This window comes from Lycium ferocissimum, chromosome 4, assembly GCF_029784015.1.
Source record: "Lycium ferocissimum isolate CSIRO_LF1 chromosome 4, AGI_CSIRO_Lferr_CH_V1, whole genome shotgun sequence".
Lineage (NCBI taxonomy): Eukaryota > Viridiplantae > Streptophyta > Magnoliopsida > Solanales > Solanaceae > Lycium > Lycium ferocissimum.
The window spans coordinates 32,247,963-32,263,179 of NC_081345.1; the positions used below are offsets into that span (position 1 = coordinate 32,247,963).

The window sequence follows — 15,217 nt, forward strand, 5'->3', positions numbered from 1 at the left end:
TGTTGGATTGTTAATAAACATCAGGTACTAAGTTTAAGGACTATCTTCGGATAGACTCTGAGAAATGCTTAATATCTTCCGTTCGGAGTAAATAAGTCATTAGTAGTAATTTAGTAAAAGAGGATTTTCAGTAAAACGTTGTTTGAACAAGAAAGTTAAATTTTAAATAAATAAAAAGAAAGGGAAAGAAAATATAAAAAATTTAAAAAGAGTCAGAAAAATGGCAATAAAAAGAAAAAGAAGCCAAGAAGCAGCGTAATTAGCAGATCCTAGCCATCTTCTCCGAATATAGATCAATTTCTATTACTCTCATTGCTTCTCAGGTATCAATCTCTCTCTAAATACACACACACACACACACATAGGATACTGTTTAGATGTATCGGGTTTGATAACTCGGTTTTCTAGAACCTTCTTTTCTTTTCCCTATCATTTTCTCTATCTTCAGGTTCACTTAATTCTCCTTCTATATAAATTTCACTTAACATATGTTGAATTTAGGTGTACGCTATCCAAGTCAGTTTAATATTATTTGAATAAACTGCTTTTGATAAGTGAATGATAGTATTAATTACAAGTTAGTTACTTTTATGCTTCCGATCACACATGTAGAATGGATAATGCGAAAGATGAGTAATTTCATCGAAGGAGTAGGGTTTTTCTTTTTGTTGTCGGTTTAGTAGTAAGATATGATCAGATCACTTCATTCTTCATGAAAATCTTTCATGTCTGCAATTTATAAATGACTAAGATTTGTTACACTGATGAGTGATGGGCTCTTCACTCATAGGCGTAGCCAGGATTTGAAGTTTATGGGTTATAAACTTGCCACCGAACGGATAGCTTGTTTTATTTTACTGGGTTCGCAATTGAATATGTATGCATATTTAATGAATTTCCTAAGACAAATACGGGGTCTAAGCAAAAGCTGTTGGGTTTGTCTGAATCCGTACCTAATATTGTAGCTCTGCCCCTGGCTTCACTTCTGTTATAATGAGAATTTTCGTCTTTCATTTTTAACTCCAAAAGATTTTATTGTGGCCATAAAAAAAAGAGAACTTTTATAGTTGTCAAGATAATGGACACTATAAGTCAATTACTAATTGTCTTCAATTAATAAAAGAATGAAATTGCTGATATTTATCTTTCAAAATATCTATTATTCTTGTCCAGTTAAATCATTTGAGTTTTCATGAATATATATGGACAGATATTTTCACCTTGCAAGAAACCATGTCAGTGATTGATGAACCGCTGTATCCAATTGCGGTTTTGATTGATGAGTTGAAGAATGAAGACATCCAGCTTAGATTGAATTCAATCCGGCGCTTGTCTACCATCGCCCGTGCTCTTGGTGAGGAGAGAACTCGGAAAGAGTTGATTCCATTTCTAAGTGAGAACAACGATGACGATGATGAAGTTCTTCTTGCAATGGCCGAAGAGTTGGGGGTGTTTATTCCATACGTTGGAGGGGTTGAACATGCGCGTGTATTGCTTCCACCCTTGGAAGGTCTTTGTAGTGTCGAAGAGACTTGTGTTAGGGAAAAGGCAGTTGAGTCATTGTGCAGAATTGGGTCTCAAATGAGGGAATCAGACTTGGTGGAATCATTTATTCCACTTGTGAAGGTTTGTTTATTGTCTTAATATCTTCAAAAGGCTGCTCTACTTTATTTGTGTATGTTATATAGCTCTAGCAACTCTTTAAGATTGGGAAGTCCTATTTTCTAGTATAGCTGTATAGGTCAGCCTGCTGTACATAATGTTATTCCTTTTTGTCTTCTTTTTGGTTGGTATTGTATGCTTGAGATCTTAGATTAAGGCTGCTGCAGCTTCAATATGCTAGCTGCTGATCTCAATTAGCTTAATAAAGAATACATACCTTACCTTTTTTTAAAAAAAAAATAATTTAAAGAATACAGCTGAAAAAAGAAAAAAAAGAAACATATTCGCTGGCTAGTCAGCGGATGCCTAGAAAAATGTTCAGCTATCTTCCTTCTTGGTATTTTGTGCTCCGTCTCACTTTGACTATTGCAAAGTCCGTAGGAGAAATAAAGGTTCATGGTTTATTATGAGTCAGCAGGAGAGATTCTGGGAATAGATAATAGACCACCTGTAAAAAGTTTCCTCACCTAGGCTTATTCCAAAAAGAAAGGTCACACAAAACGGGAGCTTATGTATTTTTTGAAGATATCACCTAAACATAGATGGTGTCTACTGTGTTTGTTAGTTTAGGATCTTGGGACACCTGAAATATAAGCCAAGTCCAAGCTAGAGTATTACTACTTGTGTTTAAAATGCTAGTTCCTTCATTGGTTGATGAATTTATTGTGCAAGTTAATAGCCCAATACTCGTATCATAGACATGATCCTTCAAAATTGATCCTTTGAGACGTAGTGTAACATCTCCATGGTTTCTTGTAACCAGAGACTGGCTGCTGGAGAGTGGTTTACTGCTCGAGTTTCGTCCTGTGGGTTGTTTCACATTGCCTATTCTAGTGCTCCAGAGCCATTAAAGAATGAGCTGAGAACCATCTATAGCCAACTTTGCCAAGATGATATGCCTATGGTGAGGAGAGCAGCTGCTACAAATCTTGGAAAGTTTGCTGCGACTATTGAACAACCCCATTTGAAGACTGACATCATGTCAATGTTTGAGACCTTAACACAGGATGGTATGGTGTATCCATTGCGTGCTCTTTGTATTTTATCTTTTCTTCGGAATGATGCAATTTGCTTTCTGAAAGTGGTCTCTGCTTAGAGCAAAAACCTTTCTTGATCCTGGAGTCCTTGAATAATGAGCATCTTCTGCTAATTCTGTCTGGCTCTTAAAGGTTCCCTTAGGTTAACATAGTGTCTGGGGTTAACTAGTACACATTTTGAGAAAATTTATTGGAATGAGCATTTCCAAGTTGGCTCTGCTTTGATCTGATGACTGGTCCTAGCAATTGGGCTGCTCAATAGGCTCTCTGAGTATATAACAGTTCAGTTTTATTTTACTTTTTCATCTTCTGTTGACTCTAGTAGCTTAGCTATTATAGTGTCTAGATATGAGAGAAGTATTGGAAATAACAGTAAAAATTAGAGTTGGTACACCAGTCTTTGTTCAACTGTGCAATGAACATGCGAAGGTGGAAGTCACTTTAAATACAGCATGTGTTTGTGCTCTTTTCTCCTTATAACCTTACTTTTCTTAAAAAAGCCTCTGACTGAGGTTCTTTTTTGTGTGCACGATTTAGGTACATCTTCAAGGGTCCTTTTTTGTTCCTTAGATTTGAGTGTATACACTCGTCTGAGATAGAGGAACAATTATCATAGTCTATATTACTTGGACTGTTTCATTTTGTATGTTTCATTTTGTCTTAATGTAGCAGTTCATAAGTGTGGGTGATACTTCAGATGGAGCCTTCCGAATACATTTAAACTTGCTAAAGGTTGAAGCTATCCATAATCAATCACGTCTAAAGGTTGTTGTACCCGAGCCATGTGAAATTTTGGAAGCTTCAACAATATCTTCTTTTTTTCCTCTCCGCTTTTATACAAAAAATTCTAAAAGCCTGATCCATTTCTATTTGTCAAGGACTAGCCTGATATGTGCCTTTTTTTAAAGAATTGTTCTCTTTCGGTTTACCATACCAATATTCTATTAGTGGCTAATAGTTGGTGTCATTGTTGAGCTCTATTTGGTGTACTGAATTCATATCAGTGTGACTAAGGAGGAATTGGTTTTTTTTCAGATCAAGATTCTGTCCGTTTATTGGCTGTTGAGGAATGTGCTGCTTTGGGGAAGCTGCTGGAGCCTAAAGACTGTGTAGCACAGATTCTGCCCGTCATAGTTAATTTTGCGCAGGTCGGCCCACCAAACTTTACATTAATGATTTTTTTTGGCATGCAAATTCAGTTTTTCTGCCATGTGACCTTTCTGGATATCTTATAGTAACATCGATTCTGTATTTCGTTTGTCACTTGTGAGTGTAGCTATGCTCAGTCCTGACACTTTAAGCTTGACAAGGCATTAGGGGATTGTTCTGGGAGTTCTTTGGCTGTTTCACATTTCCCCCACACTATAGCTAAAGTGAAGCTTAAATTGTTAGCATGAGCTGAAAGTTAGCAGAGGCTGAAAAATTCCGAATAAATCTTCTTTCTCCATTATGAGCTGAAGTGCTGAACTTAGTTTTTCCCTTTTGGCGCTCTTTTCCCTGACATAATCTCGAATGTCGGGGTGAGTGGGGGGCTTGGTTATCGTTTTGTCTCAATCTCAAGCGAATTCCTACAAATGATATTGATGATATAACCCTATGTTCCTTTTCTTTTTCCTTTCTGGAATTTGGTTCTTTTGCTTATTTGTGTGATTAACTAATGTGATATTTTCATGCAATCAAACACTGCTGCTTTGTCAGGTTACAGTGGCATACTGGCTGTAATTACTGATGTTAATTACCTCTTTATATATTTGAACAGGATAAGTCTTGGCGTGTTCGTTACATGGTTGCAAATCAACTTTATGAACTTTGTGAGGCAGTTGGACCGGAGGCTACCAGGTAGTTATTACTTATTTGTGATGCTGTGCATTTATCATGTTCTTTAATCTGTGTTACGATGTACACCTTTGATAATTCAACCTTGCTAGTCAAATGATGTATGTGGTTTTTGGCTGCCTGAATCTTGTGTTCTTTCTTTTTCATGCTCGGAACTGAACATGATGTGAATATCAACATTGCACAAATTTTCCTCACCACAAGGATTTATTTTTCTAGTTTTGGTTTTCTATCAAGTTCTCTCCCTTATGACTAACTCATGGCCATCATAAAATTCATCAGGACGGATTTGGTCCCTGCCTATGTTCGGCTACTTCGTGATAATGAGGCTGAAGTGCGTATAGCTGCTGCTGGGAAGGTGACGAAGTTTTGCCGTATTTTGAGCCCTGAACTTGCTATCCAACATATCCTTCCTTGTGTAAAGGTAGAAACTTTATGAAGTTCCTTTCCAATTTACTGACCCATATTCCTATCTTTTGGTTTCTCCAGATAATGTCTTCTTGGGTGATTCCTTTTCTGAGTTCATCCATAGAGTATCAATCATTAAGTGATCCTTAATGATTTTTGTAACTTTAACTAAAGTTACATTCCTTTTTATAGGAACTATCATCAGATTCATCCCAGCATGTTCGTTCTGCTTTGGCTTCAGTTATCATGGGAATGGCGCCTATTTTAGGAAAGGTATAAATATCCTCGTCAGTGCCACCAAAATGCTGCTCTCTTGTTATGCTCTATAGCGGTACAGTAAAGTTCAGGTTCTGTCCATGTTGCTTCTGATTGTTGTCCTAGTATAACATGCTCATTCCCTTGTGCTGCTGTCTGCTTAATCCTTCTTCAACTTTTCTTACCTTTTCTTGATCAAATTTGAAAACATATTTTAGCAGTATGTTATTGATTACTTTGTAAGCACATGTTTAGCAGCTTATCCTGAATTTTTTTTTCCACGGTCTTGCAGCCAGTATGGCTTTTGTATTTTTGACTTTGATGATGTCATTTATAATATCGTTCTCAATATAGTTTTGAACTCAAAATAATACCTTATCCTGGAATACACTTCACTTCCTTTGAGGCTTTGTCCAAGTTTTAGTCAATGATATCTCTTACAGGAGTTTAATGTTTCTGTTCTGGTTATTACAGGATGCAACTATCGAGCAGCTTCTCCCGATTTTCCTCTCTCTTCTGAAAGATGAGTTTCCTGATGTTCGTTTGAATATTATCAGCAAGCTTGATCAAGTAAACCAGGTCAGCTACAATTCATTATTATAACTCTGTACTTGAAGTTACTTTGTCTTATTGGAGCCTTGGTGGCTTCTGAATCTACCTACCTATATCATGTTTTTCATGTTCCCCTATATTAAATTAAAACAATTTATTGCAGGTAATCGGAATTGATTTGCTCTCCCAATCACTGCTGCCAGCTATTGTTGAACTTGCAGAGGATAGGCATTGGAGGGTTCGGCTTGCAATAATTGAGTACATACCTCTATTGGCAAGTCAGCTGGGGGTCGGCTTTTTTGATGACAAGCTTGGTGCTCTGTGCATGCAGTGGCTAAAAGATAAGGTTTGTATAAAGCTTTCTGTTCTGCTGATGCTTTAGAGAGAATGAATTGTGAATACTGAATATTCTAGTTTATGTCTGGATAAAGTGAATGTAAGCAAATGCCTGTTCTGTGGTATAAAGGCATAAAAAGTTACTATGGTCTGTGATATCTAAGTGCCTGTTTTGGAGTATGGATGGGGAAAAAGAAGACCTTTCGATGAGGGGTGATGGAGATAGTCTTATTTGTTACTTCCAAACACTTCTTTTGTGGAACACGAGATGCTCTTTGTTATTGTTTAAGTGAGTTTAAGAACTTGTACATGATGCCACCTGGTCGGTGCTAACTTTGATTAAAATAGTGTTTTTTATTTCAATATTTACCTACGAAGTCTCTTTCCAGAAGAAGTATCTAGGGACTTGTAGCAGTTGAGATCCAATTGAGATAGCATGACGAGACTTGTGTTTTCTGGGAAGCAGCATTTGTTCTGGAAGAAAGCAAGTCAGCATGTCACTGGGGACTGGTCACATAATAGAAATATCCTGAGAATGAGCGACACATAATGGCGTAAAGTTGGGAGGAGCCATATTACATGTGTTCTGATGATATGTCCATGTTAGGCCTTCTCACACATGGATGGAAAGCCATTATTGGATGGAATGCCACATGATTTGAAGTCATACCATTTCTTGGTGTCCCCATGGAGGATTGAATTTTGTTCAGTCAAGATACATGGAACTTGCTTACTCAGGAATGGTCCGTATTTTAGGTCACTGGCTTAATCTGATGGAACAGTTCTGCTGTCCTGATTCGTTGGTTTCACTTTCCCCTTTTGAGATCATATCTAATGTTTCTTCTTGTCATGTTCACTTAGTATCTTGAATATTACTTGTGCATCCGTCCTGACTTCTTTTCAGGACATACTCAAATGGAAACCAATTGCATCACGTTGTGCAACTCTTTGTAATGTTCTTGTATTCCTCTTTTATGTTGTTCTTATTTATTTTTTGACTTGCAGGTTTACTCTATTAGAGATGCAGCAGCAAACAATGTTAAGCGCCTTGCTGAGGAATTTGGTCCAACATGGGCAATGGAGCATATAATTCCACAGGTATTCCTGTTGCCTTCAATAAGCTGGTTGATGGTTGGTGATGCAATAATTTAGCAGTTTTTACTTAAGGAAAAAGTATTCACTGCTGTTATTCTCGCTGTCCACACATGCTTTATGTCTGATTATGAAGAGATCATTTCTTGGTCTGTTCTTTGATGAGTTGTGACATGTGAAATATCTTGTCCAGAATCAATACATGGCCGTAAGATGTTCCAGAATCAATAAATTTTAGTGGACACCAGTGTTATCAAAAGCGAAAAGCCCAAAAAAGCTCTTAGGTCAGCTGGGGCTTTAAGCGCAAAGCACGAATAAAGCGTGGGCTTTAATGAAAAATGGCGCAATGGTGCAAAAATACAAATATATACTATATGTTTAGTCCAAGACTAATAATAATAAGCATGAATAACAAATATATGGACAAAGAAATTGTAAAACCATTACAATAAAGTGAAATATCAATTAACTAGTGTCACCTCTTCAAGAGAGGCTCATTGGCAAGGAAAAGTATGTGATGATGACATTGAAGCGCGCGTAAAGCGAGGCGAAGCACTCAGCATGTTTTGAGCCTCACTTCAGGGCTTAAGCGTGCCGTTGACCACACTGGTGGACACTATCTGAATTCAATAGTAGAATCTTTTGCATTTCTTTTTGTTGGGAGTGGGAGGTCTTAGGTTTTCCTCTTTAAATAACTTGACTGATTCATTTTTCAGGTGTTGGATATGATTAATGACCCACATTATCTTTACCGAATGACCATCCTTCATGCAATTTCTCTTCTTGCCCCTGTAATGGGCTCAGAAATTACTTGCTCCAAACTTCTGCCGGTTATAATTACTGCATCAAAAGACAGGTTAATCTTCGGTATATTTATGCTTTACCATTTTGTTGGGTAAATGTTATGTTTACAGGTCTAATACTTGCATATTCCAGGGTACCGAATATCAAGTTCAATGTTGCTAAGGTGTTGCAGTCTGTTATTCCAATAGTTGAAAAATCTGTAAGTGTCAATTTACTTCTCGTTTGTTTGAAGGCTGACATATGTGTGTTTGTGTAGTTCATGCATTTGCTTTATTGTAGTAAACTAGGCTGGCTAATGCGAACTCCACCTATGTTAATTAGCTTATTTGAACTTTGCATAACTAGTCCCAAGTCCTGGCAAAGTAGGATAGAGTTGTGGTAGGTTGAAGGTAAGCGTAAAAATAGGCAAATTATGATGGTTGTTTGTATTAATGAATTCATTTGGTCTCACTCTGCTAGGCACGAGTTACATCAGCATCCAGGTATAGCATTAAATGAACGAAATGGACTCGAATAGAGCAGAATGGAAATAAGGATTTATAGCCTATCCCACCATTTTTGGGATTGAGGCATAGTTGATTGATAGACTCTCTACTGAGCCTTAGTAATAATGTACAATAACTAACATTTTCATGGAAGTTAAAAGTGAAGATTCGACTTCAAATGCTTGATAGGGACATTTCTTTTATCATTGCATGAATTCTGTGAGAAGAGTTTATATTGCTGGAAGTGTGAAGAGTAAAATTCTGAGTGATGGCTTGCTAGTATAGTTTCACCATTTTCTTTTCTGTCAAATTCTAATCTGGTATTGTAATCTTGCTTTTGTACGTTGAATAGTTAATTACCTTCTAAACACTGGAATGGCTTTCTATGGGGGCAGGAGTAAGGACTAGAGGAGATCAAAGTTCTGAAAAATTGAAGAAAAGAGGATAGAGTTTGAACTTCTAACATATGAGTCTGGCAATATTAACCATGAATGTTTATGTACAGGTTGTGGAGAACACAATTCGACCGTGTTTGGTTGAACTCAGCGAGGACCCAGATGTTGATGTTAGGTTTTTCGCTAACCAAGCCCTACAAGCAACCAAGTGATGCTATCTAGGTTAAAGGCAATTGAATAGTTCAAAGTAGTTTTCTCCTTGTCTATTGTCAAGTGTGAACGAAGATGTACAAGAGCTTTTGTTGTGTTTAGATTCAATCGTTCTTGTCAAGCATATTTGGACATCGTCTAAGAAAAGTTACACTAAAGTATGACAGCAATACAATAGAAGTTGAGCACAGGTTTTATTGTGTGTTGGTGGCTTCTCAAGGAAATTACTTCTGAATTAGAACCAATAGATGTGGAAATAGTGGGTGCCACTCATCAAGGACTTAGATCTGCTACTCTTCTTTGGGAAATTTGTGCTATTTATGATTATTCTTTCTAGTTTATTTATTAGAAATTTAAAGTATAATTCGTTTTAATAGCTGGAGGCTTGGAAAATCTTCTAGTGTTTGAGTATACACTTCGGCAAAATTAGCAAAAGATACCAATGGGCGTCAAGTCTGCATTTGTTGCACTTATGTTTCATATACCGTCATAACCCAGATGCAGCTGCTCGTGATCAATGCAGTTACTTCCCCTTGTAAATCTTAGTTGCAAAAATTGGTCTTCATGAAGAAGCGCTACATTAATAATTGACCTTCTTTAGCAAATGTCTTTTAACTATGTGCTTCACTGTCATTGCAAGGTCCGTTCTAAGAATTAGAGCTTCTACCTGTTGCGCGCTTTGATTGAGAATTTCTACTATGAACAGTCAGATGTGAAATATTGAGTTCTCCATCCATCAGAAATTTACTCAATGGCTTTAAGAATACTTCATTCTAAGACCCGTAAGGTGGCTCAGTTGGTTGAGCATGAGGCTTCCATAATGGAGGTCTCAGGTTCAAAACTCTCTGCCTTTGGGTCGAAATCGTCGCACGAGGAGCGGGGTTTACACTATAAGGGTAGCGGCTGCAGGTTCCCTTGTCATAAAAAATAAAAAAATGAATATTTCAAGCTAGCTAACGTTTTCATAATTAAACACTTGTCCAATGTCTTTCTCGCCTTGCCTGTACCAAGATCAATATTTTTTCTATCTATCCATACACGACTGGGTGAAACTCGAAAAAAGCAAAGTAAAAGTAACAATAGCCTAAAAATATTTATTTTCTATCGTGTTTTGCTTTGTATACATTCTCATTGGTGTTATTCAAAGTGAAATTTCAAGAAGGGCGGGAAAAACCAGATTCTACAATTCAAAAGGCTAAGTTAAACCACATTGACAATATTGTGCTCTTATAATGCTTCCGATCTACCCCTTTTTTATTGTTTGGAGAAAGCAATATTGTATAACTTCAGGTACTTGTCTCAGTTTATCTCTTGTATCTTCTTAACAAGGACAGAGTATTCTTGCTGATTATTCCTGTTGGTTCAAACACCTAGTCAGAAATAATTCGTACAATCTCGCAAATTTTGACTGTCTTGTCACAAAGATGATTGAAATTTTGAGCATATTACCTACGCCCCCCAGCAAGCAAAAAAAAGTGTTTATCAACAAGAGCAGTGTTAACGTGGTTGATCAGAGTAATAGGACTCGTTGATTTACATGACCAGGATCAGTGGGATAACCTTTTCTGGACCATAGGATCAGAGGGATAACCTGAATAATTGATTGCTCAAACATTTTGTTTAGTATTCGAGTTCTTTTTTCTAGGAATATCCACGATCTGATTATCATTGCATCAAATAGATAAAAGAAGTAAAGCTTCAAAGTGTGGCACAAAAAATTGGATATGCACACCAGGACCATACCTATATATATCAGAAAGCAAAACAAATCTATACAACCTTTCCTCTCTGGCTAAAAAGGATTAGAACCTTTTTAGCATAATTTCCACTCACCAAACATATTAAACAGGAAGAATTAACAGTGTGATCACTGTGGAAATGGAGTTCTAGTGGTGTTCTCTGTCAAAAAAATGGAAGACTCGCAAGTTTCTGTGGCCGTTCACAATTGGATCTTATCCACCCAATCTTCTGGTTAACATTGTCATACACGAACAACTGACCACGTAGTGAAATATCTGCAAGGGATGATAGAAGTAACACAACTGTTTACTTTAGAAGAATCAAATGATAACCATAGTGAAAACTCAAACCAGAATACATGAATTTGCTATGTTCAAAGCTTATGGAATTTTATCTGATTCGTTGTTTGTGCTACTACAAAAAAGAACCTATAAGCTAAAAGGAATGATGGAAAAGCTTCCATCATGACACTTAAATGGCTCGAATCCATAATAGTCCCCTAAACACTTGAACAGATCATATCTAGAAAGGATAATATATCTCAAATCTAGCAAAAGCATCGAGCCCTAATAACGAGTTACTGGTGAACATCTATGTTCAGCTTAAATAAGTCTATAACAACACTCTGTCATTTTAGGAAATAGTACCTCCAAGTATTATAGCAGAACCATCATGAATGTTGCTTCCGTCAAGTATACCTAAGCACACATTACCCTTTTCCTGCAGTAAAATAGTTTTCCATTGTTGGTTGAGAGAGGACGCAAAAGAGGAGGGGGGAGGGAATGGCAAAGTATCAATGACCAAGAAAAGTAAGAGATTACGCACACTTATAGTCAAATACCCTTCTGCAGGAATGGAGAGCTTAGTGGACACGATACGCCACTTGCTTCCAAATTGAAGGTTTAAAGGTTTGAAGAATTGTCTAACCTCTGTAATAGATCTGCATGCAAATAATGAAAAAGAATAATTATACCAGCAATGAGTCATCAGAAAAGAGAAACAAGAATGGAGAAAAGGGAATTCGGTCAACATTTCAGAGAATAAAGCAGAGTAGGCAGATTGAGGCTGGCTTGTAAATGTAACTCTGGCTTCAAGCAGAAATCATTTCCACTTAGAGCTGGTATCAAAAAACTATGTTATGCAACAAGTTTGATGCTGATTTGAGGATCTCTTAATTGATATTATTTCCTGTATCACTATGCTAGCCCTCGAAGTTAAGTTTCTCGAAAGCAGTAACAGCTAGCACATACACACCAGAGGAAAACGCTGAGAAATAGTACTACAAAACTTCAGAATTTTTTGTGTTTAACTCCTGCAACCAATCAATTAATTCCCTTGTACTATTGTTCTACCTTACTGGAAATTTAGCCCGCCAGCAAATGGGTAATGTCGTGTCTGATACATCCTTGATAAGATCTTCACTGGAAATCTCTTCAAGCTGCAATCATCGTGAAAAAAGGTGCAAATAGTTAGTGAATGATCATCAAAGTAATTCACGATCTTCTGAAGGAATGGATTACTCAGTCCGACTTACCATGGAAATTAAAGCTTTGTATGCTTGATCTGTAAAATATGTATAAGTACTGCCACTGTCAAACACGACTGTACCTTGTCGATCTCTCGTGCTGCCTAATCGAAGTTCTTTCCCTCCATAGTTCATTTTCATCAATTGTGCTTGATAGAGATTTCTGAACATGAAAGCATGAGGGTTAATAAGGACCTGAGAATATAGCATTAGTCAGGACGCATACAGGAGCAGAAGTATCAGAACCAAAACTGAAAAAAATCAATGAGCAAATCTCAGACAACTAAAAATGGTACGAGAATAACGAAATTTTTTGTTTTAACTTTTATAGTTTGGGCATTTGTAAGCATCTCTTCTTAAGTAGCACAGGACGATGAGAAAGCAGTATGCAACCTTTAAAACTTATGTGAAGAAGAACCATCCATATAAATTTTCAGTCTTATTATGATCCAAAGAAAGCACGAAATGGAACAGATAAGGCAACTCAAATACCAAAAAACAGAACCAGGCCCCGACAATAAGCAAAGCCAAAGGAAGAGTAAATATAAAAGTACTAAAAAGGAAACTAAGGCAGCCCCCAGAATGCTATACTCACGGAAAAGGGTAATTCAGCATAGGGACCCATGACATCCGCCAATCTGGGACGAAGTCATTGCCTAAGAACAAGTAGCCCCCATTTGTATCAGTACCAAGACAATGTCCAACAAAATTGTTGATGAACCCATGACTCGCTAGCTGAGAAGGCAAACTGATTGAAGCTCTGCTAAGTCCAAGGATCCCATCAGTGCTCGCTAAAGTGTTGAGAAGCGTGCCTTGCTGATCATATGCACAGCTGACAAACACAAGCCAAAACTTACAACCTTATAAAGAAGTAGTAAGGACTAACGCTACAAAGTAAAGCGTTTGGAATAACTTTTTACCCGAAGACAACATTTGACTTGGTTGCTGTCCCATTTGCAAGCACCAATTGAATTTCATCTTTTGCAAGAACCCCAAAAGAAGAGCTGTGGTCAGCGTATTCTATCTCGTAATCACATTGATGACAGTTATCACAATACTTGGATCTCAGATTCTCTTGAACCTCAACACAATAGGGATTTTTGGGAGGTATCATATTGACATTTCTGGGCTTGTACAATGGGTGGGCTCCCTGAGAAAGCTTCTTTCGTTAGAGAGAAGTATAGGGATCACAAGCCTAAAAATAAAGAACAGACTTTCTAACTAAGCTTGGGCAACTGAAGTGGTGGAGAAAGTGTGATTGGAGAGGGAGGAGGGAGCATAGGATGGGGACTCCAAGTTCAATACCAAACGGAACAACACACTCATATGCATTTTATCACACAGCATCCTTCACGATGAGATTTTTTCTGAACCAGTAAATATGACATCAAAAGGAAGTATAAATATATAAAAACATTTTGACCATTTCTCACTTGAATTAGAATATCTTAAAACTTGTACCAAACTTAATCTGGTTATTTGGGAAAAGAAGGATGTGATCATCATTAAAGCAATAAGACTTTGCAATGTGTCTGACTAATTCCATAGTATAAGGAACTACATGTCATTATTAACTAAAAACATCTTTATCAATCTTTTTAAACAAATCTCCCTATCAAGTAGTATTCATAGCAAGCACGTTATGGTTATACTAGTGATAGTAGTAGGAACTAGAAGAAGCAGTTAGTAACACATGCAAGGTCTAGGCATCACCTTAGCACAACTAGTGCATGGAGCATCACATTGGATCCACATCAAGTCACTTCCCGTGTCAATATCAAGAAAATAAGGCTTAGGAGGATCTCCAACAAGCATATATGTGTAGTACAACCTATACAGGAAATGAAGTTAAAAATCAACTTCGTATTCCAGCTAATAATAGTCAAATTGTGCGATAATCCTCTAAATATGTAAAGGACCTGAATAGAATGGAATGGAATGAGTACGGAAAATTCACATAACAAACCCCAATTGGTTTGAGATTGAGGAATAGTTGATGGTTTAAAAAGTTATCATGAAATTAAATTAAAAGTCTTGCTTAAACAAAAGCAATTTCAGTTGGAAAATACTTCAACCAAACGTACCCATCCGAATGAATATTACCCTTGACAGGAAAATGAGCAGAAGAGTCCAACTTAGTTGCAGCAGAAACAGACTTAGCAATCTTTTCTTGATCCATAACAATATCAGGTTTGAAATCCACAAACCTCCCAAGTTTGAACTCAACATCCGTTCTTGAATTCCAGGCAATACCCTGCTTAGGATACAAAGGAAGAATAAACGAACTGTTGGAACTGTTATGATCATGATCCTCCACATCACGTAATTCAAAAAGGGTCTCTTGTGTAAGTGAAGACCAGAAAGATAAAGCAATTAAAGAGATACCCAGAAATCCAAGAATCATTCTTGGTGGAAAAAAGAAGGATTTTTCTAAAGAAACATGAAGAATATCAGTGTTTGGATCTTGATTATGTGGTTGGCTTTGTTGTGATGGTTCTTGTTGTGGTGGTTCTTGTTGTTGTTGTTGTTGTTGTGGTTCTTGTTGTTGTTGTTGTTGTGGTGGTGGTGAATCATAAAGTGTAAATGCAGTTATGGTTTTGCCTAAAGAAGGATTGTCAGGAGGTGGTAGTGTGATTATTACTACACCTTGTACTGGAGGAGAGTCTTTTGTTTCCTCCATTACTTACTGTATTGTTCTGAATTGGCTGAAGGTGAAGAAAAGAGGAGAGTCTTTTCTTCTACCTGCTCCACTCTAATGCTTGATGTATATGGAAGGCAAAGTCAATGAAAATGAATAGAATAATGGATGATGACAGGTGAAATGAAACAGTTTGAGAGATTGGAAGATACCAAGCGCTTTCTGGGAACATGACTTGACTT

General features: G+C 37.1%; 2 protein-coding genes across 4 annotated transcripts; one reads left to right on the plus strand and one right to left on the minus strand.

The window, feature by feature from the left end:
* Positions 1-152: 152 nt before the first annotated feature.
* Positions 153-9,397, plus strand: LOC132052334 (serine/threonine-protein phosphatase 2A 65 kDa regulatory subunit A beta isoform-like). Of its 3 annotated transcripts, none has more exons than XM_059443823.1 (13): positions 153-323; positions 1,211-1,626; positions 2,426-2,672; positions 3,735-3,847; positions 4,459-4,538; positions 4,818-4,959; positions 5,136-5,216; positions 5,673-5,777; positions 5,914-6,096; positions 7,092-7,184; positions 7,895-8,034; positions 8,115-8,181; positions 8,973-9,397. In XM_059443823.1, the coding sequence occupies exons 2-13, from the start codon at positions 1,234-1,236 to the stop codon at positions 9,072-9,074; spliced, it is 1,746 nt and encodes a 581-aa protein (XP_059299806.1). In that variant the 5' UTR covers positions 153-323; positions 1,211-1,233; the 3' UTR covers positions 9,075-9,397. The 3 variants fall into 3 exon arrangements, with proteins under 3 accessions (XP_059299806.1, XP_059299808.1, XP_059299809.1); XM_059443825.1 differs by having other exon boundaries at positions 248-386; XM_059443826.1 differs by lacking the exon at positions 153-323 and adding an exon at positions 348-448.
* A 1,334-nt stretch (positions 9,398-10,731) lies between these two features.
* On the minus strand, positions 10,732-15,217 carry LOC132052335 (aspartyl protease APCB1). The gene is made up of 9 exons (XM_059443827.1): positions 14,422-15,217; positions 14,051-14,168; positions 13,258-13,487; positions 12,933-13,169; positions 12,347-12,500; positions 12,165-12,250; positions 11,638-11,752; positions 11,460-11,532; positions 10,732-11,087 (listed from the first exon to the last, which is right to left on the minus strand). Exons 1-9 carry the CDS (start codon positions 15,015-15,017, stop codon positions 10,975-10,977), a joined length of 1,722 nt encoding a protein of 573 aa, XP_059299810.1. The 5' UTR covers positions 15,018-15,217; the 3' UTR covers positions 10,732-10,974.

What these genes read in the sequence shown, in the direction of transcription:
- LOC132052334 (XM_059443823.1), top strand. Translation starts at nt 1,234, where the DNA reads ATGTCAGTGATTGATGAACCGCTGTATCCAATTGCGGTTTTGATTGAT. An exon ending in TCATAGTTAATTTTGCGCAG is followed by an intron (nt 3,848 to 4,458) that starts GTCGGCCCACCA and finishes ATATTTGAACAG; the next exon opens with GATAAGTCTTGGCGTGTTCG. An exon ending in TGGCGCCTATTTTAGGAAAG is followed by an intron (nt 5,217 to 5,672) that starts GTATAAATATCC and finishes TGGTTATTACAG; the next exon opens with GATGCAACTATCGAGCAGCT.
- LOC132052335 (XM_059443827.1), bottom strand. Translation starts at nt 15,017, where the DNA reads ATGGAGGAAACAAAAGACTCTCCTCCAGTACAAGGTGTAGTAATAATC. An exon ending in GGTAATATTCATTCGGATGG is followed by an intron (nt 14,169 to 14,421) that starts GTACGTTTGGTT and finishes TTTCCTGTATAG; the next exon opens with GTTGTACTACACATATATGC. An exon ending in CGGGCTAAATTTCCAGTAAG is followed by an intron (nt 11,753 to 12,164) that starts GTAGAACAATAG and finishes ATTTGCATGCAG; the next exon opens with ATCTATTACAGAGGTTAGAC.